This window comes from Somniosus microcephalus, chromosome 22 (genome assembly GCF_052327205.1).
Source record: "Somniosus microcephalus isolate GS21.2 chromosome 22, FLI_Smic_1.0, whole genome shotgun sequence".
NCBI classification, from domain to species: Eukaryota; Metazoa; Chordata; class Chondrichthyes; order Squaliformes; family Somniosidae; genus Somniosus; species Somniosus microcephalus.
In genome coordinates, this window is record NC_141008.1 from 45112109 (window position 1) to 45138462 (window position 26354).

The window sequence follows — 26354 nt, forward strand, 5'->3', positions numbered from 1 at the left end:
CTCCGCTTATACACCCGGACCCCGGGGACTGACTCCGCTTATACCCCCGGACCCCGGGGACTGACTCCGCTTATACCCCCGGACCCCGGGACTGACTCCACTTATACCCCCGGACCCCGGGACTGACTCCACTTATACACCCGGACCCCGGGGACTGACTCCACTTATACACCCGGACCCCGGGACTGACTCCACTTATACCCCCGGACCCCGGGACTGACTCCACTTATACCCCCGGACCCCGGGACTGACTCCACTTATACACCCGGACCCCGGGACTGACTCCACTTATACACCCGGACCCCGGGGACTGACTCCACTTATACACCCGGACCCCGGGACTGACTCCACTTATACACCCGGACCCCGGGGACTGACTCCACTTATACACCCGGACCCCGGGGACTGACTCCATGATATACCTATCAATTCATTCCATGAAAAGCGACGAGTTAAGATAGTAACTATAGGTTTTTATTGGCTAAATAACAGAGCCCACCCTCGTGGGTGATCGGTTCCAACAAGGAAGAATACTAGCCAATCAGTCACCTTTATACCTGGGCAAGCAGGCGGAGCCATGGGCGGAGTCAGCTGAGGTATGCCTAGGTATAACAGCGTGCGTGGCAAGAGGTAACCTTGTGTAGTGATAACAACAGTGTAAACAGTGATAACAACAGTGTAACAATAGTGAACGGTTGTGAACGATAACACTGGTTTACCACATTCACCCCTTGTTTAAAATTGAGTCCGGCGGGGTGAAGTGTACTACCAGTTCGTGTATGTCAGTCTATCAGGAGGCCTCGTAAGCCTTTCTGATCGGCGCAGCAGCGGCGGCGGTGGTGCAGTATCCGATGTTAGTGCTGGTGTCTGCGTGGTCGACGAAGGCTCCTGGGGTTCCGGCATGCCGCCTACAGGAGCTGGATTTGGGGGAGTGGTGGGGGATAACGGTGGTATCTCAGGGGTGCCCGAGGGTGCGAGGTCTCGCAAGGAGACTGTGTCCTCCCGCCCGTCTGGGTATGCCACATAGGCATACTGGGGGTTGGCGTGCAGGAGGTTCACCCTCTCGACCAGGGGGTCCGTTTTATGGGTCCTCACGTGCTTCCACAGCAGGACGGGCCCCGGAGAAGTCAGCCATGTTGGTAGCGAGGTTCCCGTAGTCGACTTCCTGGGGAAAACAAACATTTGCTCATGAGGGGTGGCATTAATGGCAGTACAAAGCAGTGACCGGATGGAATGGAGCACTGCCGGGAGGACTTCCTGCCAGCGAGAGGTTGGGAGGCCCTTTAGACTTTAGGGCTAAGAGGACGGCCTTCCAAACTGTCGCGTTCTCTCTTTCCACCTGGCCGTTCCCCCGGGGGTTGTAGCTGGTGGTCCTGCTCGCAGCAATACCTCTCGCGAGCAGGAACTGGCGAAGTTCCTCGCTCATGAAGGATGAGCCCCGGTCGCTATGTATATAGTTCGGGAACCCGAACAAGGCGAAGAGGTCGTTCAGGCATTTGATGACCGTGGTACTGGTCATGTCTGGGCAGGGGATGGCAAAGGGGAAACGGGAGTACTCGTCAATAATGTTGAGGAAGTACACATTACGGTCAGAGGACGGGAGGGGCCCCTTAAAATCGATGCTCAAGCGCTCGAAGGGGCGGGTGGCCTTGATCAGGCTTGCTCTGTCCGGCCTATAGAAATGCGGTTTGCATTCGGCACAGGCTTGGCAGTTCCTGGTCATGGTCCTGACCTCCTCGATGGAGTAGGGCAGGTTGCGGGCCTTAATGAAGTGGTAAAGTCTAGTGACCCCGGGGTGGCAGAGGTCGTTGTGGAGGGTCCACAGTCTATCAACTTGCGCGTTGGCGCATGTACCTCGTGATAGAGCATCTGGGGGCTCGTTGAGTTTACCAGGCCGGTACAAGATATCGTAATCGTAGGTGGAGAGCTCAATTCTCCACCTCAAGATCTTGTCGTTCTTGATTTTGCCCCTCAGCTTGTTATTAAACATAAAAGCAACCGAACGCTGGTCGGTGAGGAGGGTAAATCGTTTGCCTGCCAGGTAATGCCTCCAGCGTCGTACCGCTTCCACAATCGCCTGGGCCTCCTTCTCGACAGAAGAGTGTCGGATCTCAGGGCCCTGGAGAGTCCTTGAGAAGAAGGCCACAGGTCTCCCCGCCTGGTTAAGGGTTGCAGCTAGGGCGAAGTCGGATGCATCGCTCTCCACTTGGAAAGGGATGGACTCATCCACTGCGTGCATTGTGGCCTTCGCAATGTCTCCTTTTATGAGGGAGAAGGCTGCGCATGCTTCTTCTGTCAGGGGGAAGGAGGTGGACTTCATGAGGGCTCTGGCTTTGTCCGCATAATTGGGCACCCATTGGGCATAGTAAGCGAAGAGCCCCAGGGTTCTCTTCAGTGCCTTTTGACAGTGGGGAAGGGGAAGCTCCATGAGGGGGCGCATTCTTTCGGGGTCGGGGCCGATGACTCCGTTCGCAGCCGAGAATGGCAAGGCGCGAGGTGTTAAACATACATTTCTCCTTATTGTAAGTGAGATTCAGCCGTTGGGCCGTACGGAGGAATTTCTCCAGATTAACATCATGGTCCTGCTGGTCGTGGCCGCAGATGGTGACGTTATCTAGATAAGGAAACGTGGCCTGCAGCGCGTTCTGGTCAACCATCCGGTCCATCTCCCTTTGGAAGATCGAAACCCCGTTGGTGACGCCGAAGGGAACCCTAAGGAAGTGGTAGAGGCGGCCATTCGCCTCGAAGGCGGTATACTGGCGGTCCTCAGGGCGGATAGGGAGTTGGTGATAGGCCGACTTAAGGTCGATGGTGGAGAATACTCGGTACTGTGCAATCTGGTTGACCATATCAGATATGCGGGGAAGGGGGTATGCGTCCAGCTGGGTGTACCGGTTTATGGTTTGGCTGTAGTCGATGACCAGGCGGTGTTTATTGCCGGTCTTAACGACTACGACCTGGGCACGCCAGGGGCTGGTGCTCCCCTCGATGATGCCCTCCTTCAGGAGTCGCTGCACCTCGGAGCTAATAAAAGCTCTGTCCCCGGCGCTGTACCGCCCGCTCTTGGTAGCGACGGGTTTACAGTCGCGGGTGAGGTTAGCGAACAAGGAGGGGGGCGGGACTTTGAGAGTGGAGAGGCCGCAGGTGGTACGCGGCGGGCGGTTTAAAAACTGCTGGTTGTAGACTGAGTGGGGGGAGGGATCCACCGTATGCCAAAGTGACACTTTGAAGGTGGCATTGGAAATCCAGCCCTAGTAGGACGGCAGCGCAGAGCTGGGGCAGGACGAGAAGTTTAAAGTTTTTATATTCCGTGACCCTAACCGACAGGGTCACCACACAGTAGCCGCTGACGTCTGTTGAATGGGACTTCGACGCCATCGAGATCCGATGGCGCGTTGGCCGGACAGTGAGGGAGTAGCAGCGCACCGTGTCTGGGTGAATAAAACTCTCCGTGCTCCCGCTGCCGAACAGGCAGGTCGTGGCGTGGCCGTTTACTTCGATGTCCGTCATGGACCTGGACAGATGATGCGGGAGAGCTTGGTCAAGCGTGACAGAGGCCAGTGTATGGCTGAGTGAGCTGCTGTAGTCGGCAGGTGAGGCGGTGGTCGGGTCTGGAGACAAAATGGCGGCCGAGTGCGGCGAACAAAATGGCGGCGCCCATGACGCGGATCCCCACGAGGTCGAAGTTGGACAAAATGGCGGAGAAGATGGCCGCCCCCACGACCCACATGAGGCACTGCTGGCGTCTGTGGCCTTGATCAAAGATGGCCGCTCCCACGACTCACATGAGGCACTGCTGGCATCTGTGGCCTTGATCAAAGATGGCTGCTCCCACGACTCACATGAGGCACTGCTGGCGTCTGTGGCTTTCCCCCTGCAGGCATTTGCGAAGTGGCCTTTTTTTTTGCATCCGGAGCAGGTCGCGTTCCTTGCAGGGCAGCGCGCCCTTTGATGTCTCGCCTGGCCACAGAAATAGCAGCTGGCGGCCCGATCGCGGGGCTCCGCTGCCGCAGCAGGTCCCGAGGGTGGCGGTCCCGATCGATTCCGGGACACCGACGCTGTAGTAGGTCCCAGGGGCGGCGGTGCGAGGGGTATTGCGGCCGAAGTCGGGCCCGAGTCCCAGGGTCGCGCAGCACTGTACCCGGAGTACGCCTCGAGGTCCCGATGGGCCACTTCCAGGGAGCGAGCGAGGGCTGCAGCTGCTTTCAAGCCGAGGTCCTTTGATTCGAGCAGTCTTTGCCGTGAGTAGTCGGACCGAAGGCCTTTCACGAAGGCATCACGGATATTTCCTTCAGCATGTTGTGCAGCCGATACAGCTTTAAAGTCACAGTCCCTGCCGAGTGTTTGTAGCGCCCGTAAAAATTCATCTACAGACTCTCCTGGCTGTTGCGAGCGGGATCTTAGGAGATGTCTGGCATACATTGAATTTACTGGGCTCCGGTACTGCTCTTTTAGCAGGTCGAGGGCCTCCTCGTATGTAGCAAGGTCCCGGATGAGTGCAAATACTTTAGGGCTCACCTGGGCGGTCAGAACTCTTAGTTTGTCGGCTTCCGATGGCATGCCGGAGGCTACCAGGTAGGATTCAAAGCAGCTCAGCCAGTGATCGAAGTCGAGGGCTGAATTCGCTGCCTGTGGATTTAGATCCAGGTACGGCGGTCGGAGGGCTCACAGCCAAGTCGGCTGCTGGGACTGTTGTGGCTGGTCGTTTGGCTGCTCCAGTCCATTCATTTCAAAATTTAGCCAATAAAATTGATATACCTATCAATTCATTCCATGAAAAGCGACGAGTTAAGATAGTAACTATAGGTTTTTATTGGCTAAATAACAGAGCCCACCCTCGTGGGTGATCGGTTCCAACAAGGAAGAATACTAGCCAATCAGTCACCTTTATACCTGGGCAAGCAGGCGGAGCCATGGGCGGAGTCAGCTGAGGTATGCCTAGGTATAACAGCGTGCGTGGCAAGAGGTAACCTTGTGTAGTGATAACAACAGTGTAACAATAGTGAACGGTTGTGAACGACAGGACTGACTCCACTTATACACCCGGACCCCAGGACTGACTCCACTTATACACCCGGACCCCGGGACTGACTCCACTTATACACCCGGACCCCGGGACTGACTCCACTTATACACCCGGTCCCCGGGACTGAATCCACTTATACACCCAGACCCCGGGGACTGACTCCACTTATACACCCGGACCCCGGGACTGACTCCACTTATATACCCGGTCCCCGGGGACTGACTCCACTTATACACCCGGACCCCGGGACTGACTCCACTTATATACCCGGACCCCGGGACTGACTCCACTTATATACCCGGTCCCCGGGGACTGACTCCACTTATACACCCAGACCCCGGGACTGACTCCACTTGTACACCTGAACCCTGGAGAATGGCTCAATGTAATTCCTCTGATGTGACCTGGGCTTTAATGTAAAGATGCCTCACATGTAAATGGGAGGAAGCAGGTATTCAGCAGTAAACAATGCTGGTGTGTGTATCTGGCCTCCTGTTGTTGCACACTGTGAGAATGTGAATGGGCGGGGCGATGGTCTGAGTCAACGAGCTGGGTTGTGTTTAGTCTGGGGCGCCTGCTTCAGCAGGAAAGGGGATTGAAGTGTTAATGGACGACATTACCAAGCTTTCAGTGGACAATGGGTGCGGAGTTACTGTCTGTCCCGTGGCTGCAACATGATTATCACATTGTGGTCAGGACACACAGCTACACAATCAGCGGCCGGGCAAATGGGCACAGTCATCACACCTACTCCTAGAACCAGCTATTATTCTGTCAATCCTTTTTTTCTTTTTATCAAATACACATTGCAAATAGCGATGTGTCTTTCTGCCCAGCTAGGTGTACTGGGGGAGCTGTTTGGAAACTTCTAAAATTTTCTAGAAAAGAGAAGACTGAGAGGTGACCTGATAGAGGTCTTAATGAAGGGGTTTGATAGGGTAGATGTAGAGAAGATGTTTCCACTTGTGGGGAATCCAAAACTAGGGGCCATCAATAGAAGATAATCACTAATAAATCCAATAGGGAACTCGGGAGAAACGTCTTTACCCAGAGAGTGGTGAGAATGTGGAACTCCCTACCACAGGGAGCGGTTGAGGTGAATAGCTTTATTTGAACACTTTGCCTCAGTGTCTCATGCTGTGGAGGTGTTGCTTACCAAAATTTATTTGTGAATTTTCATCAGTACGGCAAATGTCAGAACCTGTTTTTCAAGGGACTTATATGAAAATATATACACGATACTTAACCTGGGAAAGAAAATGAAGCCCGAACAATACTGTCAGTTACTCCAGGGCAGGAGGGGACAGGGTCAGGGCGTGAAGGGCACGTTTAGAATAGCTGTTCTTTACACAAGGGTGATCCTGAGCTGGAACAGGGTTCCCAGGAAGAGCAACTGAAGCCAGTTAACGGATTCATTAAAATAACAGATACTGTAATGGGAAAGCAGCAGGGTCAGTATTCCGGGAGAATGGGACATTGTAAATTAAAGGGCTGTCTTCACCTTGGTGGAAAGCTGGCACCCGCCTCCAGCACTGATACCATTCTAATTCCCCACACTGAGCCAGCTCCAACCCTTCAAAAGTACTTGCTGCATCTCCTTTACTGTGCTGCCATTAGTTTTAGCAACAGTGTGATACAGTAAATGAGGCACTCTCCTGAAGGATATGGGATTACACAGGCACCTCTGGATCATTAAAAAAATTGCTGCCCCCGGACCCTGCCTTGGGCCCCCCGGACCCTGCCTCCCCCCCCAGACCCGTGCCTTCCCCCCCCAGACCCTGCCTTCCCCACCCCCCCCCCGGACCCTGCCTTCCCCCCTAGACCCTGCCTTGGGCCCCCCGGACCCTGCCTTCCCCACCCCCCCCCCCCCCCGGAACCCGTGCCTCCCCCCCCGGACCCTGCCTTCCCCGGACCCTGCCTTCCCCCCTAGACCCTGCCTTGGGCCCCCCGGACCCTGCCTTCCCCCCCCCCCCCCCCCCCCCCCGGACCCTGCCTTCCCCACCCCCCCTGGACCCTGCCTTCCCCCCTAGACCCTGTCTTGGGCCCCCAGGACCCTGCCTTACCCCCTCTGCTCCCAGGCCTGCCTGCGGCCATCTGCAGGTAGCTGCCTGTGTAACTATGACTCCGTTCGCACAATCCTTTGTTCCTGCACCTAGTGGGTTATGTCCCTGAAATACTTGTACCAATAGAGTTTAATAAAATGTGAATGTGTAACTGTAATCAAGTACGAGTTGCTCCAAATAGCTGATGTGATTTAATGTACGACTTCCCCTGGTTAACATGCTATTGAGGTTGAGGGTCACCTGAATGTTAACTAAACCCATTTACTTGTAATAATGGGATTAAAATAATGAATTTAATTGAATTTACCTTATCGGAGTGTCCATACAGCAGGGTGTGCTGTGGAGAAGGTGCAGTGTAGATTGACTGGAGTGATACTCAACTGAGAGGGTTATAGCTACGATGTGCGACAGAGGAATCTAGGGCTATGTTTGCTGGAGCAGAGAAGGTTAACGGGAGATCTAATAGGGTTCAAAATTAGGAAATGGTTCGAGAAGGTAAATAGAGAAAGATTATTTACATGAGTTGGTGAATCTGTCACAAGGAGACACTACAAACTCAAAGGAGGAGGTTAGAAGAAATATTTTCACACAAAGGGTTATTAGGCTTTGGAATACATTACTGCAAGGGGCTATTGGAGCTGGGTTAATTAAGATGCAATCTACCCTGGACCTCCTCCAGGGACCCCACTGTGCTGATGGAGATAATAACACGCCTTGTGTTTATTATCTCACTAATACAGGGAAATCATCTTCTTCTTAGGCAGTCCCTTGGAGAGTAGACAGCTTCGATAGGGGGTCCAACATGGGCACAGGCACAATGGCCTCCTCCTGTGCTGAGATTCTCTTGGCTTCCCCTGGTGATGCAATACTAATGCAGAGCACCGTGTTGAAGCCCTGCACCATCTCCCTCTCACATCTCCACTGACCTACACTGACTCCTGGTCCCCAATGCTTCAAATTTAAAATTCTCATCCTCGGGCTTAAAACCCTCCATAGCCACACCCCTCCCTATCTCTGACCCTTGCCTTCAGTCACTCTGGAATTCCCTTGCTAAACCTCTCTGCCTCCCTCTCCTCCTTTTCAGACCCTCGTTAAAACCCATCTCCCTGATTGAGCTTTTGGCCGCCCCATCTAATATCTCAATCGTTGGCTCATTGTCCACGAATTTCTGATTACACCTCTGTGAAATGCCTTGGGATGTTTTGTGTTAAAGGTGTTATATAAATACAAGTTGTTGTAGAGAGGCCAGACACCAGCTGACAGGCCGTGCCCACCTGCTGCACTGTGGCCTGTTCTGAAGCAAGGCTGGTAGACTTTGGGCAGTTGACTGCCCTGACACTTTCTCAGCCGTGTACAGCTAGGGAGCAGTGTGTAAGCAGAAGGGGAGAAAATGCCCTTTGAAAGTGCTGGAATGTTTTGCCTTCTGCAGAAGGCTACGGTAGATTGGAAAAATAGATTAAAAGGTATGGTGGTAGATAAGCAGTGGCTAGCATTTAAAGAAATATTTCATAATTCTCAACAAAAATACATTCCATTGAGAAACAAAAACTCAACAGGAAAAGTGATCCAACCGTGGCTAACTAAAGTTAATGATAGCATTAGATTGAAAGAAGAAGCTTAAAATGTTGCAAAGAATAATAGTAAGCCTGAGGATTGGGAGAGTTTCAGAAACCAGCAAAGGTTGACTATAAAATTAATAAAAAGGGAAAAAATAGAATGAGAGAAAACTAGCAAGAAATATAAAAGCAGATTGTAAGAGCTTCTCCAAGTATGTAAAAAGGAAGAGATTAGCAAAAGTAAACGTTGGTCCCTTAGAGGCTGAGACAGGAGAAATTATGGGGAATGAGGAAATGGCAGAAACGTTAAACAAATATTTTGTATCTGTCTTCACAGTAGAAGACACAAAAAGCATACCAAAAATGGTGGGGAACCAAGGGTCTAATGAGGGTGAGGAACTTAACGTAATTAATATAAGTAGAGAAATTAGTGGGACTAAAAGCCGACAGCCCCTGGACCCGAGGGCCTACATCCTAGGGTTCTAAAAGAGGTGGCTGAAGAGATAATGGATGCATTGGTTTTGATCTTCCAAAATTCCCTAGATTCTAGAATGGTCCCAGCGGATTGGAAGGTCGCAAATGTAACACCGCTATTCAAGAAAGGAGGGAGAGAAAAAACAGGGAACTACAGGCCAGTTAGCCTGACATCAGTCGTCGGGAAAATGCTGGAATCCATTGTTAAGGACGTGGTATCAGGGCACTTAGAAAATCATAACATGATTAGGCAGAGTCAACATAGTTTTATGAAAGGGAAATCGTGTTTGACAAATTTATTAGAGTTTTTTGAGGATGTAACTAGCAGGGTAGATAAAGGGGAGCCAGTGATGTAGTATATTTGGATTTCCAAAAGGCATTCGATAAGGTGCCACATAACAGGGCCTTGGTGAGACCACACCTGGAGTACTGTGCACAGTTTTGGTCTCCTTATCTAAGGAAGGATATACTTGCCTTGGAGGCGGTGCAACGAAGGTTCACTAGATTGATTCCTGGGATGAGAGGGCTGTCCTATGAGGAGAGATTGTGTAGAATGGGCCTATACTCTCTGGAGTTTAGAAGAATGAGAGGTGATCTCATTGAAACATACAAGATTCTGAAGGGGATTGACAGGGTAGATGCTGAGAGGTTGTTTCCCCTGGCTGGAGTGTCGAGAACTAGAGGGCCTAGTCTCAGGATAAGGGATAGCCCATTTAAGACTGAGATAAGGAAGAATTTCTTCACTCAGAGGGTTGTGAATCTTTGGAATTCTCTGCCCCAGAGGGCTGTGGATGCTGAGTCTTTGAGTATATGCAAGGCTGAGATAGATCGATTTTTGGACTCTAGGGGAATCGAGGGATATGGAGATCGGGCGGGAAAGTGGAGTTGAGGTCGATGATCAGCCATGATCTTATAGAATGGTGGAACAGGCTCGAGGGGCCACAAGGCCTACTCCTGCTCTTATTTCTTATGTAGAATATTCATGTCCTCCATTCCCTAAAGCCTATCCTCCACTAATTTCCCCCCTCACGGCATATTCTGACCAAAAAGTAAATGTATTTTTTGTCTCTCTCCCTGACCAGGAGCCAGTTTTATCGAAGGAACAGCCTGCGTTTCAGTACAGCAGCCATGTCTCACTGCAGGCTCCCAGCGGTCACATGTGGTGAGTAACCCATTAACTGTGGTGTAAAGGTCGGGTCTGGGATCATCGCTTCACTGTTCTCGGTGTCTGACGCATTGTGCAGACTACCTGGTTTCTGTGAAATGAAACCCTTCAGGGAGTGGGGGTCATGTTTCTGCACAAACATAAGCTGCACTTGCTGTGAGTGGCCTGCTCCTCCGATGGGCCACCAATGGTTAACCAGTGAGGCACTGGGCCATATGGAGCAGAAGGGTCCCAGCTTCGATTCTGCGGGCTGTGCTGATGATCAGCCATGATCTCATTAAATGGCGGGCAGGTTCGAGGGGCCGAATGGCCTACTCCTGCTCCTATCTTCTATGTTTCTATGTCTCAGCCTGGGGAATGGAGCAAGGTTGCTACTATTGGTCTCCATGCCTCTGGATTAGTGAGGGTGAATCAGCCAGGGTCCCAGCTGCTGATCTATAACTGGGCACTCCTGCTGGTGCGGATGAGTTGGGTCGGTATCCAGGATCCACCATGTGATGGGGGGGAGGGTTGTTGCCCTTCCAATTATTGAATTCTCGTGTATGTGTGTGTGTGTGCCTTTAGGACAAAAAGTTAAAATTGATTACCTCTAATTGTTACGTCACCTGTGTGAGATCTTCAATAAGCAAATTAGACCAGCTTACCACAGCCAGAAGTTCTTTCAGTATTCTCATGGTACTGCCGTTCTCACACTCCAGAAACCAGCATTGAAATGTAAACTGGTTTTTACACGTGCTGGTTTAGTTTGCTTTCTGTGAGCCAGGTCTCTGTGTCAACAGTAAAGTATCCTCCTTTAACCTGTCACTAGGGTCGTAGTGCCAGGTGCGTGGGTTTCTGATTTTGCCGCTGGTTGAAGCAGAGATCCAGAGTCTGAGCTTCATGAGCCCCAGTGTAAAACAGCGTTAACTGTCCCAAAGGACATTCAATTTACAAAATTAACATGCAAGTCAGACGGCTGTTGAATATGTGCTAATTGTTCGATAAGGTGTTTGAAGTCTGACTGGGGGAGACAGTAATGGTGGGATCAGGGTAAGAGAGAATGATTCAACGACAGCTGCCTCAGTCATTTGCACTGATCAGTAAACCTGGCCAAGACCATCACTAATAAGGTAATAGGACTTGTTTATGTAGGAGCCACAGAAGATGATGAAGTTTTATTCAGTAATCTAATTCACAAACTGATCGGGACTGAATGTGTGTGCTGATTGAGGTGAGGGAGGGGGCCCTTCCCATTATTCTATTTTTTGATGTGTTTGTGACCATGCCATTCCTGATTAAAGCTGCTGATTGTGGGTTCACTTCAATGGTGGTCCGGATGCTGCTGGCTGGTCCCGCAGTGCTGGCACTGTAGTCCCTGTTGTGTTGCCTCTTTCCCACTCTGGCCCCTCTCGCTGCTGGTTAAGGTGATTCTCGGATCAACCTAGGCCGTTGATGTAAATGATGAACATACTCTTGTAGAAATCTCTGTGAAATATAGTAAACCCTTTAGAAATAAAATCTTTTTGACCATTCAGCAAATTGTTTTTAAAATTCGAAAAGCTGCTTGCTGTGAACCAGTGTGTTGTGCTGTGTCTCTGCCCTGCTTTTGGGCAGGACACAAATAACCTCCCAGAGATGCCGGGGAACATAGGCCTGATGAAAGGGAGGAACTGAAAGAAATCAGTATTTGTAGGGAAATGGTGTTAGGGAAATTGATGGGATTGAAGGCCGATAAATCCCCAGGGCCTGATAATCTACATCCTAGGGTACTTAAGGAAGTGGCCCTAGAAATAGTAGATGCATTGCTGATCATCTTCCAACATTCGATGGAATCTGGAACAGTACCCATGGATTGAAGGGTAGCTAATGTTACCCCACTATTCAAAAAAGGTGGTAGAGAGAAAACGGGGAATTACAGACCGGTAAGCCTGACATCGGTAGTGGGGAAAATGCTAGAGTCCATTATAAAAGATGTAATAGCAGAGCACTTGGAAAACAGTGACAGGATCGGACAAAGTCAACATGGATTCACAAAAGGTAAATCGTGCTCGACTAATCTACTGGAATTTTTTGAGGATGTAACTGGTAAAATAGATAAGGGAGAACCAGTGGATGTGGTGTATCTGGACTTTCAGAAGGCCTTTGATAAGGTCCCGCATAAGAGATTAGCATGTAAAGTTAAGGCACATGGGATTGGGGGCAAGGGTATTGACTTGGATAGAGAACTGGTTGGCAGACAGAAAGCAAAGAGTTGGAATAAACGGGTCCTTTTCCGAGTGGCAGGCAGTGACTAGTGGGGTACCGCAGGGATCAGTCCTTGGACCCCAGCTATTCACAATATATATTAATGATCTAGACAAGGGAACTAGATGTAATATCTCCAAATTTGCAGACGACACAAAGCTGGGTGGGCGTGTGTGCTGTGAGGAGGATGTCGAAAAACTCCAGGATGATTTGGACATGTCGGGTGATTGGGCAGAAATATGGCAGATGCAATATAACGTGGATAAATCTGAGGTTGTCCACTTTGGTGGCAAAAACAGGAAGGCAGATTATTATCTAAATGGCAATAGATTGGGAGAAGGGGAAGTGCAACGAGACCTGGGTGTCCTTGTGCACCAGTCGCTGAAGATAAGCATGCAGGTGCAGCAGGCGGTTAAGAAGGCAAATGGTATGTTGGCCTTTGTAGCGAGAGGGTTTGAGTACAGGAACAAGGATGTCTTGCTGTAGTTGTACAGGGCCTTGGTGAGACCACATCTTGAGTATTGTGTGCAGTTTTGGTCGCCTTATCTGAGGAAGGATGTTCTTGCCATGGAAGGAGTTCAGCGATGATTCACCAGGCTGATACCTGGGATGGCAGGAATGACGTATGAGGAGAGATTGGGTCGATTGGGCTTGTACTCGCTGGAGTTTAGAAGAATGAGAGGTGATCTCATTGAAACTTATAAAATTCTGACAGGACTGGACAGACTAGATGCAGGAAGGATGTTCCCGATGGTGGGGGAGTCCAGAACCAGGGGACACAGTCTAAGGATAAAGGGTAGGCCATTTAGGACAGAAATGAGGAGGAATTTCTTCACCCAAAGAGTGGTGAACCTGTGGAACTCTCTACCACAGAAGGTGGTGGAGGCCAGTTCATTAAATATATTCAAGAAGGAGTTGGATATATTTCTTAAGGCTAAAGGGATCAAGGGGTATGGGGAGAAAGCAGGGACCGGGTACTGAATTTGGATGATCAGCCATGATGGCATTGAATGGCAGAGCAGGCTCGAGGGGCCGAATGGCCTACTCCTGCTCCTATCTTCTATGTTTCTATGATTAGAGCATGAGCCTGAGAAGGAGACTGGTTGTTCACTTTTGCTGGACAAGGGTATGAATGAGCCTAAATCAGAGTGGAGGCACAACACAGTGTTCGTAACTCTGGCGTGACCTACAAAGCTAGGCTTGCTGTTGTTGTTGGGCCTTGGGATGTTTTACTATGTTAAAGGTGCTATATAAATGCAAGTTGTTGCTGTATCCCATATACAGAACGAAAGTGTCAGTGCGTGTCCTTCCAGTGTCTGCTGACTGCAGGTCCTGGTGCTAGTTTTAAGCTGCGCTTTAGACCAGATCACGAGAGACTGGACCCCATGCATTGAACACCTTTCTCAAGCACGCGGCTAAAACCAGCTCCCCCATCCTGGCAGCAGCTCGGCCGCGCAGTCATCTGCAAGGTCCCGCGCAGGCCGCTCACCGGCTTTTACATTGTAGATACTGCGCATGCGCAAAAACTTGAATGGGCCGTGCAGCAGGCAGTGCAGCTTATGGGGGTCGTTGGCAGCAGACCCTCCAAGAGGAGGGGAATAAAGGAGCCGGTTTCAGCAGTGTAATGCACAGACAGCCTGCCTGCAGTCCACACTGAACACGTGCCTCTGTAAAACTGCCCGTACATTGCTGGACACTACCTGTGTTGATGCTGCAACGTAACCTTCCGTCAGCAGGGAATATCCTTCCTCAGCAGTGCGCGAATGGCCCCGACTAATCTGGGGAATGTTTGTGTCGGCGTATGAGCTTTATACCTCTTCATCCATTGTTCAAATCGATCTAATCCGTTTCTTAGTCTGTTCACGGTTTTATTTGAGATTTTCCTATACAATCTTTGAGTACAAGGTGTATGAGATATTAGTCATGTACTGACCCTTCCCTCCATAACCTCTTAATCCTCAATGTGCAAATTAGGTTTCCCTTATAATCCAGCCCAATTACTCCTCCCCAGTTCAGTGTGGATTTATTCCCAGCTGTTCATGCCTTTCAGCCGACTCTTGCTCAGAATTAATCTACTGGTGGACACAGGTGAGGATTAGAGCAGGGAGAGGATTGACTGGTTTTGGAAAATAAGGATAGGTTACGGGTAGGAGTGGAAAAGGATAAGAGAGCTGTGGGTCACTCTCTATCATAGGAGCAAGAGGAGGCCATTCAGCCCCTCCAGCCTTCTCTGCCATTCAATGAGATCATGGCTGATCTGTATCCATCCACCCGCCTTGGCTCCATATCCCTTTATAGACCCATGTCTAGCAAAAATATATCAATCTCAGATTTAAAATTATTTATTGAATGAGCATCTACTGTTTTCTGTGGGAGAGAGTTCCACACTTCTACCACCCTTTGCATGAAGAAGTGTTTCCTACCTTCTCTCCTGAACGGCCTGGCTCTGATTTTAAGGTTATGTCCCCTTGTCCTGGACTCCCCCACCAGCGGAAAATGTTTCTCTCTATCTACTCTATCAATTCCCTCAACCTTCTATATTCCAGGGAATACAAGCCTAGTTTATGCAAACTCTCCTCAATCTAACCCTTGGAGCCCCAGTATCATTCTGGTGAATCTGCGCTGCTCTCCTTCCAAGGCCAATAGATCCTTTCTAAGGTGCGGTGCTCAGAACTGTACACAGTGTCCAGATGTGGTCTAACCAGGGATTTGTTTAGCTGTAGCCAAACTTCCTCCCCTTTATATTCTAACCCTCTAGTTATAAAGGCTAACCTGTGGGTCACTCCCTGCCCCTAAGTATAGGGCCATGAGTCACTCTCTGTCCCTGTTATAAGGCCGTGGGTCACTCTGCCCCTGTCGTGTCGGGCCTTGGGTCATGCTTTGCCCCTGTGGGTGATGCTGTGCCTGTTATAGGGCGGTTGGGCTCGTGTTATTCCCCATGGAGTTGCAGTTGGGTTTGTGTTATTCCCCATGGAGTTAGGTGCTGGTAGGGTCCGTGTTATTCCCCATGGAGTTGGGTGCTGGTAGGGTCCGTGTTATTCCCCATGGAGTTGGGTGCTGGTAGGGTCCGTGTTATTCCCCATGGAGTTGGGTGCTGGTAGGGTCTGTGTTATTCCCCATGGAGTTGGGTGCTGGTAGGGTCCGTGTTATTCCCCATGGAGTTGGGTGCTGGTCGGGTCCGTGTTATTCCCCATGGAGTTGGGTGCTGGTAGGGTCCATGTTATTCCCCATGGAGTTGGGTGCTGGTAGGGTCCATGTTATTCCCCATGGAGTTGGGTGTTGGTAGGGTCTGTGTTATTCCCCATGGAGTTGGGTGCTGGTAGGGTCCATGTTATTCCCCATGGAGTTGGGTGCTGGTAGGGTCCATGTTATTCCCCATGGAGTTGGGTGCTGGTAGGGTCAGTAGCAGTTGTTAGCAGAGTGTGGAGCAGTAATAATTCAAATACCTCCTACAATGGAGGAGTGTAACTTTTTCACTGAAGGGAGTACTTTATATTGTATTATCCCCCATGTCATGTACCCCATCTCTTTCATTACTCTCCAGGATTGGCATCGAATTACATAGAATGTGCAGCACAGTTACAGGCCATTCGGCCCAACTGGTCCATGCTGGTGTTTATGCTCCACACGAACCTCTTCCCACCCTTCTTTCACCTAACTCTATCAGCATATCCTTCTATTCCTTTCTCCCTCATGTGTTTATCTAGCTTTCCCTTAACTGTATCTGTGCTATTCGCCTCAACCACTCCTGGTGGTAGCGAGTTCCACATTCTCGCCACTTTTAAGAAATCTGCAATATGTGAAATGTATAAAGTGTAGATTTTTAAGAACAAATATGTGGCTTGCCAAGCAAATCAGGCTAGTCGCAAGTTCCATCAATGGTCTGAGTTAACTGGTCTCACCTGGAGCAGCAATGAGGGGGGACTGTAGTTGACAGGACTCTCCTGGGTTAGGGAGGAGAAATCCCCAACCCATGTGTCCTGGAGCGAAGCACTGGGCTTGCCTGTGATGCTCCTACAGTTGAATATTCTGCTTACACTCACTGTCTGGGTCACACTGGGACACTAGGGTGTTCATCAAACCATAGCCCAGCAAGAGACTACACCTTCAGGAGAAAAATAAATCTTATCTGTACCAGCTGGTGTGTGTGTGCTGTGGGATTGAAGGAAATGGCGGTGTTTGTGTGTTGCAGGTTTGCGATGTACGCAGGGCATTCTGTAATGCTGTAGATGTTAGAATGTGCATGCACAGGCCCTTGTAGTGCAGCACAATCTGTAGACTTGCCTCAAATCAAAGCGCTGAATGTTTAAAGCTGGAGGGCACGATGGACCAAATGGCCGCCTCCTGTGCTGAATCATTCTATGATTCTGAGGCCGCACAAACACCAACATTTCCATGGTTCTCTGGGAGCAGAGAACACCAGATGATGAACATGTCCGTTACTGCATTAAAGGTGCTGTATAAGTTGTTAGAAAGATGATTGGTTTGGAGAGAGACTTTTTCATTACCTGAGGCTATCGAAGATTACTATGTTACCTGAAGAAGCTAGGAATAACTCCTTCCCTTTAGTTTAAACGCCAGCTTATCCCCTCCCCTCCTTCCCAACCCTGCTCCCGCTGTTGCTGATCAGCTGTAAGTAGCCAGGAGCCATTTCCAGAGGCTGACCTTGTCTCTGCATTCCACAGGGGTTCCTATCGCTTTGAGAGAGCCAACCGGATTCTCCTCGATGTTCGTATTCCGCCATTCTCCCTCGAAAGCAAGAACGAAGACTCTCCCAATGGGTTTTTGCCTGGCCCATTCACCTCCTTAACCTGACCACGAGGTAGCTCCTGCAATCACACACTATAGTAATAGAAAGATGGAAGTGCTGGGGAATGGGTTTGGGCTGTCTCAGTCCACGGTGCAGTAGTGCAGCCAGATTTAGCAATGACCAGACTACCTCAGTCAGACCTGAGCAGTAAGGGCAGGGAACTGGAGTGGAGTGTGTAAAGCTGAGCTTGGAGTTATGGCACTGAAAGGGGAGCAGGCAATGAAAGGGGAGCTTTGCTTAGGATCTATATAATGTATTAAAATCTTGTGTCTACAAAACTCTTATTACATTTTTTGGTCATTTTATGTTGACTTTTGCCATTATAAATTTCTCTGTCCACCTTTAGAATGGAAAGTGCCCGTGTGAACCAAAGTAATCACACCGCTGTGCTGTAGCCTCCCAGTTCCACGGCTGTCCACAACTCCACTCTGCTTCCCCAATTGCTGTGAATATTACTACTTATCCACGAATGATATAAAATCAAAATAGTATATCAAAAAGGGTAAAATGTCTGACTTCCGAATGACCTGTGAGTTACACCTGTGCACCAAGGTCCAATTAGACCCCACCCCCTCGCCCTGCTTCACCTGAAGAGCACTGTGACCGGTCCCAGGCACTATTATTTACCGGCCTTGAGAGCACAGGGGAAATGGGAGAGAAACTAGAAACGGACAGAAATTGGAGGGAGGGAAACTGGGAGGGGGTTGGCTTGCTGGGCAAGGAGAAGCAGCTGACCGATGGCCTGTACCAGAGTGACAAAGGAGCTCCTGATTTCTTTGCACTTGTTGGAAGGAGTTGGTTGGTAGTAGACAAAGGAAGCGGGGTTTATCTTTCCTCTCTGGGGTGATCCTGGTGAAGTGGGTGGTTTTGCACAGGGGAGCTGGGCCTAACAGCACTTGATGTGGTCCAGCCAAGTCTGGTAATGGACGGCTAAACCAGTTGTGTGCCATCAAGCACAGCATTCTGTCGATTTGACGCAAAGAACAGTGCATACTGCTCCCAGCTTTCTGGACACTCCGTACTACTCACGAGAGCAAAGGAGGGCATGGTGTTGTCACTGGGATTGCAGTACAGTGTAACTAACGGTGGGTGTGTAAAATGTTTGCATTGTGACCACTTGAACTGTGACAAATAAACAGCAGCCCAATTAGCCCTTCCAAACATAGGTTTGTGACAAGATGAAACATTTTCAACTAGGATAACACTGGGATACAGTACTGGTGGGTACAGATCTGTCACTATAAAACACTGGGGCACAGTATGTAAATAGGAAGAGTTTAGTGAAAGTAAACGTGGGCCCATTAGAGGCAGAGACAGGAGAAATTATAATGAGCAATAAGGAAATGGCAGAGACATCAAACAAATACTTTATCTGTCTTCACAGTAGAGGACACAAAAAACATTCCGGAAATAATGGGGAACCAAGGGTCTAGAGAGAATGAGGAACTTCAAGAAATCAGTATAAGTAAAGACGTAGTACTGGAGAAATTAATGGGACTAAGTGGCGATAAATCCCCTGGACCTGACAACCTGTATCCTAGGGTTTTAAAAGAGGTAGCTGCAGAGATAGTGGATGCACTGGTATTAATCTTCCAGAATTCCCTAGATTCTAGAACAGTCCCCAAGGATTGGAAGATAGCAAACATAACCCTGCTATTTAAGAAAGGAGGAAGAGAAAAAACGGGGAACTATAGGCCAGTTAGCCTGACATCAGTAGCAGGCAAAATGCTAGAATCTATTATTAGGGACGTGGTAACAGGGCACTTAGAAAATCATAATATGATTAGGCAAAGTCGACATGGTTTTATGAAAGGGAAATCATGTTTGACAAATCTGTTAGTTTTTTGAAGATGTAACTAGTAGGATGGATAAGGGGGTACCAGTGGATGTAGTATATTTGGATTTTCAAAAAGCATTCAATAAGGTGCCACACAAGAGGTTATTACCCCCAATACCACGAGTCCTAATTTTGTGTAATATAGTAGCATGGATTGAGGATTGATTAATGGACAGAAAACAGAGTAAGACTAAACGGGACTTTTTCAGGTTGGCAGGCTGTAACTAGCTGGGTACCACAAAGATCAGTGCTTGGGCCTCAGCTATTTGTAATCTATATTAATGACTTAGACATCTAACATATCCAAGTTTGCTGCTGATACAAAGTTAGGTGTGAAAGTAAGCTGTGAGGAGGACGCAAAGAGGCTGCAGAAAGATATAGACAGGTTGACTGAGTGGGCAAGAACATGGCAAATGGAATACAATGTGGGGAAGTGTGAAGTTATCCACTTTGGCAGGAAAAACAAAAAAGCAGAATATTTTTTGAATGGTGAGGGACTGGGAAATGTTTGCACCAGAGGGACCGGGGTGTCCTTGTACATGAATCACAGAAAGTTAACATGCAGGTACAGCAAGCAATTATCAAATCAACTTTTATTGTCATTGTTAGTGCACAAGTGCAGTACAACGAAATTAAGAAAGCAAATGGTATGTTTGCTTTTGTTACAAAGGGATTAGAGTATAAGAGTAAAGAAGTCTTGCTACAATTATACAAGGCATTGGTGAGGCCACACCTGGAGTACTGTGTACAGTTCTGGTCTCCTTACCTAAGGAAAGACATACTTGCCTTAGAGGGAGTGCAGCAAAGGTTCACCAGACTGGTTCCTGGGATGAGGGGGTTGTCCTATGAGGAGAGATTGAGTAGACTAGGCCTATATTCCTTAGAGTTTAGAAGAATGAGAGGTGATCTAATCGAAACATATAAAATTCTTAAGGGGCTTGACAGGGTTAATGCTGGGAAAATGTTTCCCCTGGCTGGGGAGTCTAGAACACGGGGTCACAGTCACAGAATAAGGGGTCGGCCATTTAGGACTGAGATGAGGAGAAATTTCTTCACTGAAAAGGTTGTGAATCTTTGGAATTCTCTACCCCAGAGAGCTGTGGATGCTCAGTCGTTGAGTATATCCAAGACAGAGGTCGATACATTTTTGGGAATTAAGGGATATGGGGATAGTGCGGGAAGGTGGAGTTGAGGTAGAAGATCAATCATGATCTCGATGAATGGCGGAGCAGGCTCGAAGGGCCAAATGGCCGACTCCAGCTCCTATTTCTCTGTTCTTATAGTACTGCCGGGTACAGGTCTGTGGCTGTATAACACAGTGCTATAGTACTGGGTGGGGGGCGGGTATAGGTCTGGTATCGGTGGCAGCATTTTGAGGGGATAGATTAAGAGTATCAGATAGGAGTGTAGCACAACATTGAGTATTGGTGCAAGTGTGAGATTGGTGTCCGCAGTGCATTGGCATCAAATAAACCCAATGACTGCCGTGCTTACCCTGTGGAATCCGACAACCCATTCGAATGTACAGCAGGCAGCGTGTCCGCTTGTTAACCTGGCTCAGCGGGGCGTAATCTCTCTGAATCAGAAAGTTGTGAATTCGTTCCAGGACTTGAGCTAATCTAGGCTGATACTTCAGTACTGAGGGAGTGCTGCATTGTCAGAGGTGTCGTGCTTTTTACAAGATGTTGGATAAAGCCCCAACGGCCTGTTCAAGTGGATACTAAAGATTCCACGTTACACTTTGAAGAGGAGCAGGGAGTTCTCCTGGTGTCCAGCCAACATTCCTTCCTCAACCAACACCACCAAATACAGCTTAACCAATCGTTCATCTAAACCGTCTTTACAATATGGTCTGCTCCAATTCGGTGACTCTCCCTTGGAGCTGTCGGCTTTCAATCCATTATCTGTTCTGTTTACCCGAGCCTTGCTTTGTCCAGAGATTGTTCAGCGTATCTTTGGCTCTGCCTTTGTACCCAGGGAGTGCCGGGGCTGTACGACTCTCGGCCAATCAGGTTTCAGCTGCACAATTTTCAATGCAGATCTGTCGAGGTTTTAGTGCAGTTTTCTCCTGGGTAGCTGTGGGGCGGGTGTGCTAGTTACACAGTAATGTACAGAGCCCCACTCCTCTCACTCACACACGCACACACTTGCGTTCATAGAATCTTACCGTCCAGAAGGAGGCCATTCAGCCATTGTGCCTGTGCCGGCTCTTTGAAAGAGCTCTCCAATTATTCCCACTCCCCTGCTCTTTCCCCACAGCCCTGTAAATTTTCCTTTTCAAGTATTTATCCAATTCCCTTTTGAAAGTTACTATTGAATCTGCTTCCACCGCCCTTTCAGGCAGCGCATTCCAGATCACAACAACTCGCCGCGTAAAAACATTTCTCCTCATCTCCCCTCTGGTTCTTTTGCCAATTACCTTAAATCTGTGTCCGCTGGTTACCGACCCTCCTGCCAGTGGAAATAATTTCTCCTTATTTACTCTTATCAACACCCTTCATGATTTTGAACATCTCTATTAAATCTCCCCTTAACCTTCTCTGCTCTAACAGGAACAATCCCAGCTTCTCCAGTCTCTCCACATAACTGAAGTCTCTCGTCCCTGGTACCATTCTAGTAAATCTCTTCTACACCCTTTCCAAGGCCTTGACAAGCTCATCTCAGCCAGGGTACAGCGCAATCCACATCCCTGAGTTCCACTCCTGATCGGGCACTGCTGCTGCTGGAACTGGGGGGGGAGTGGAGTAAAGGGAGAAATGTGGAGGGTGGGGAAATGGAGGTGTAGTGTTATAGAGGGACAGGGGGGCCTGTGTACTGTCTCAGTAGGCCGGTGCTGAGGGGACCCGAGGTGATGCTGCTTTGGGTGATGTTCTGGGGCCGCGCTGAAGCGGAGTGGACGGTATTGCTGCTGCTTATTGCTGTTTCCACCTTCCGCAGGGGCTCGTATACTTTCCAAAGGGCAGACACCGGCACCTTCGACGTTTCCATCCCATCCTTTTCTCTCGAGAGCAGTACTGAGGACGACGGGCCCTTCGCTTCCCTGGTCTGAATATTTGCCTCTAGCACTTGATCGAATAACTAAACACAGTCTGCACGCAGGATCCGGCCTCACACCAGAGCAGCAGTGGTTCCGCCTCGAGGGGCAGTGCTGGTGATGTCGGATAGCACTGAGGCACATCACCTTCCCACACACAGGAACACATCATAACTAGTTACACCTTTCAACGCAAGCTCACTCACTCACTCACGGTTCCATTGTGAGGCTTTATATCTGTGGGGGTTGAAGGTCGAGGGCAGTGGTTGGGGTTGATGGGGCAGGGTTGAGGTTGAAGGGTGGGCTTGAGAGCTGGGGTCGAGGGTGGGGTTTGAGCTTGGACTGGGGTTGAGGTTGGGGGGTGTGCTTGAGGGCGGGGGACGGTGGTTGAGGTTGGGCTGGGGTTGAGGGCGGGTGGTTGTCTGAGATGAGGTCACATTTCTGTTTGTTTGGCATTTCAATGCTGTTCTTGGCCAACATATCTCCAACCAGCATCTTACAGATTAATTTGATGGTGTTCTTAAGTGTCTGTGTTCACTGTGTGGGGCCAGTGATGTGAAAGACTGATTGTACCTCACTTTCGCTTTTAGAACCTCCCGATAAGGGGTTCCATATTTTACCAAATCAGTAATTCTGTTCCTACACTCACTGAACTCTGTGTGCCAACTCTCGATCCTAGTGGGAGTAGTGCTGTATACCTGCTCGCCCCTCGCTAGGGGTTTACTAAAGTCTGTACAGTGCCTATGTGGAGAAATTATATACCAAACAGTGACTGCACTCGAGGGCCTAAGGATAGGCGCAGCCTTGTTACTGGGAGTTCAGTAACATTTAACACTGTGTGACAAACTCCCAGCAGTACAGTTCTAGATTCTGTCCTTGATTTGTTACTGGAGACAGCATTTTGAGTTCTATAATGCTTCAGTACCGGTGGGTACAGGTCTGTCGCTGTATAACTCTGGGGTACAGTACCAATGGGTACAGGTCTGTCACTGTATAATGCTGGGGTACAGTACTGGTGGGTACAGGTCTGTCACTAACACTGGGGTACAGTACTGGTCATTTGGGATAGCAGTAGTGGGAGAGCTTTGATTAACGCTATCACGTGAGCTGATCCCTCCACATTCGAGTGTTGAATTGTTAAATAACCTCAGTGCCAGCACTAGGCAGTTGCATGTAACTCAGGCCAGTTTGAGGCACATGTCATTGGTCAGTCCCAGCCCAGGGAATCTGCTGGTTTGGATGTTGTGATGATCTATGTAGGTCATCCCTGACTCTGCTGAGTTAACACTCCATTAACGTGCAGTCAATGCACCGTCTGGTGTGGTACTGAGCCACACGGAGCGGGTAAGTCCTAGGGTCAAAGCTGTGCGGGGGTTCTACATGTTAATTGTTCTCTACCAGTATTGCTGGTTTCTCCGTGCATGTTCATGTTTTGATATTTGTTGTGCTGTACCCAACATGTGCCAAGCTGCTGCTGATGATCAATGACCAGTTTAAATAAAGATTTTTGGTCAGATAATCGGTTTTCCTTATTTTGTCAGTATATTTTTGGATGTGCTAATCCAGAATCTTGAATAGAATGGGCCTATCCTCTCTGGAGTTTAGAAGAATGAGAGGTGATCTCATTGAAGCAGATTCTGAGGGGGATTGACAGGGTAGATGCCGAGAGGCTGTTTCCCCTGGCTGGAGAGTCTAGGACTAGGGGGCATAGATAAGGGTTTGGCCATTTAAGACTGAGATGAGGAGGAATTTCTTCACTAATGGTTGTAAATCTTCGGAATTCTCTACCCCAGAGGGCAGTGGATGCTCGCAGTCGATGAGCAACGTTCCTGTTAAGCTGCACGATCGCGCAGCGGTGGAGGTCCCACGCAGGCTTGTCACCGGCCTCTGAATGGAAAAACTCGCACGCATGGAAATTTGAATGGTTAAAGGGATCGCGCACCCCATTGAAAGGATCACGCACCCCAAATAAATTACAGGGAATTGTCGATGAGTATATTCAAGGCTGAGATCGATAGATTTTTGGACTCTTAGGGGAATCAAGGGATATGGAGACCGAGCAGGAAAGTGGAGTTGAGTTCGATGATCAGCCATGATCTTATTGAATGGCGGAGCAGGCTCGAGGGGCCGTGTGGCCGACTCCTGCTCCTATTTCTTATGTTCTTATCTAAGCCCCCCTCCCCCCTGCAGAGAGCCGGGCACAGCTGGGGGGGTGAGGAGCCCAGCATGTGTACATCAGTAACAGAGCCTGCAACATGAAGCCTCTTCTCTCCCCACACAGACTCTGCCCCTTCTTGGTTGGGTTACAAGATTATGGTTAACGAATTTAAAACAAATGCAGAATACTGCGGATGCTGGATATCTGGAATAAAAACAAAATGCTGGAAATGCTCAGCAGGTCAGGCAGCATCTGTGGAGTGAGAAACAGAGTTAACGTTTCAGGTCGATGTCGTTTCATCAGAAATTGAAAAAGTTTGATATATAACAGGTTTTAAGCAAGTGCAGGGGCAGGGAAAGGGGGGAGGGGAGGAAAGAACAAAAGGGAAGGTGTGTGATAGGATGGAGGGCAGGAGAGACCCTACCACAGATGCTGCCTGATCTGAGTATTTCCAGCATTTTCTGTTTCCATTGGTTATTGAACTGTTGTGTGCGTTACTGGGGAGATTGGATGAAGGGGGCAAGGGCTGTACCAAAGGGCCACCACCCTGGGTAAATGGAGTAGGAGAGCTGGCGAGCAGTGACGTGACCGCATGCCTGTTGTAAAATCCTGTCGCAAGCACCAAGCCACACGGGCCAGCTTTGATTCTCGAGTCGCTGTTAGTTTCTGGGTCGGGGCTGCTGGCGATTCACAGGTGGCCTCCGAGCCCAGGAGGGTCACATTACTCACCTTTTCCCACTTTCATCTCCTTCTTTGCAGGGGAACGTTCCGCTTCGAGAGGCCGGAAGGTTCTCAGCTTGATGTCCGCATCCCGCCATTCTCCCTGGAGAGCAATAAAGATGACAAGGCTCCTCCTGCTGGGTACAGCTGGTAGAGCAGCGCCTGCTGGGACCCTGGGCTGCTGGGGGAAGATTCTGCCTGGAACTTTGGGGCGCAAACGGAGGGGATAGTCTTCCATTGCCAGCCCTTGCAGATGTCCCGGGTTCGCTGTATAAACACGGTCACATTACGTCTGTTTTTGCTGAAGAAATTGTTTTGAAAGTTAAACACTGGGACTGAATGATGCTTGTATCATTGAAAGAGTAAATGGAAGGATGTTGGGTGCGAGGTGACGGAGGAATGGGATCTGTGGTCAGTGGGGGAGGGGATGGGGTTTGTGGGCAGTGGGGGAGGGGGGTGGAGTTTATGGGGGAGGGGTGGGGTTTGTGGGGGAGGGGATGGGGTTTGTGGGCAGTGGGGGAGGGGTGGGGTTTGTGGGGGTTTGGGGGAGGGGGGGGTTTGTGGGCAGTGGGGGAGGGGAGGGGGGTTTGTGGGCAGTGGGGGAGGGGAGGGGGGTTTGTGGGCAGGAGGGGAGGGGGTTTGTGGGCAGGAGGGGAGGGGGGTTTGTGGGCGAGGGGAGGGGGTTTGTGGGCAGTGGGGGAGGGGAGGGGGTTTGTGGGCAGTGGGGGAGGGGAGGGGGTTTGTGGGCAGTGGGGGAGGGGAGGGGGTTTGTGGGCAGTGGGGGAGGGGAGGGGGTTTGTGGCAGTGGGGGAGGGGAGGGGGTTTGTGGGCAGTGGGGGAGGGGAGGGGGTTTGTGGGCAGTGGGGGAGGGGGTTTGTGGGCAGTGGGGGAGGGGGTTTGTGGGCAGTGGGGGAGGGGGTTTGTGGGCAGTGGGGGAGGGGGTTTGTGGGCAGTGGGGGAGGGGGTTTGTGGGCAGTGGGGGAGGGGGTTTGTGGGCAGTGGGGGAGGGGAGGGGGTTTGTGGGGGAGGGGAGGGGGTTTGTGGGGGAGGGGAGGGGGTTTGTGGGCAGTGGGGGAGGGGAGGGGGTTTGTGGGCAGTGGGGGAGGGGAGGGGGTTTGTGGGCAGTGGGGGAGGGGAGGGGGTTTGTGGGCAGTGGGGGAGGGGAGGGGGTTTGTGGGCAGTGGGGGAGGGGAGGGGGTTTGTGGGCAGTGGGGGAGGGGAGGGGGTTTGTGGGCAGTGGGGGAGGGGGTTTGTGGGCAGTGGGGGAGGGGGTTTGTGGGCAGTGGGG

General features: G+C 50.0%; 1 protein-coding gene across 5 annotated transcripts in view; it reads left to right on the forward strand.

The window, feature by feature from the left end:
- The window catches only part of poldip2 (polymerase (DNA-directed), delta interacting protein 2), a 57359-nt gene extending 31953 nt beyond the window's left edge, over positions 1–25406 (forward strand). For 2 of the 5 annotated variants that reach the window (XM_085964594.1, XM_085964597.1), the window contains exons 10-12: positions 10202–10281; positions 17193–17329; positions 25106–25194. In XM_085964594.1, coding sequence (XP_085820720.1) covers positions 10202–10281; positions 17193–17322 — 210 coding nt within the window. In that variant the 3' untranslated portion in view covers positions 17323–17329; positions 25106–25194. Of the gene's footprint in view, positions 1–10201; positions 10282–17192; positions 17330–22091; positions 23708–25105 lie in introns of those variants that run through there. The other 3 variants (XM_085964595.1, XM_085964596.1, XM_085964598.1) reach the window with 3 other exon arrangements.
- Positions 25407–26354: the final 948 nt, after the last annotated feature.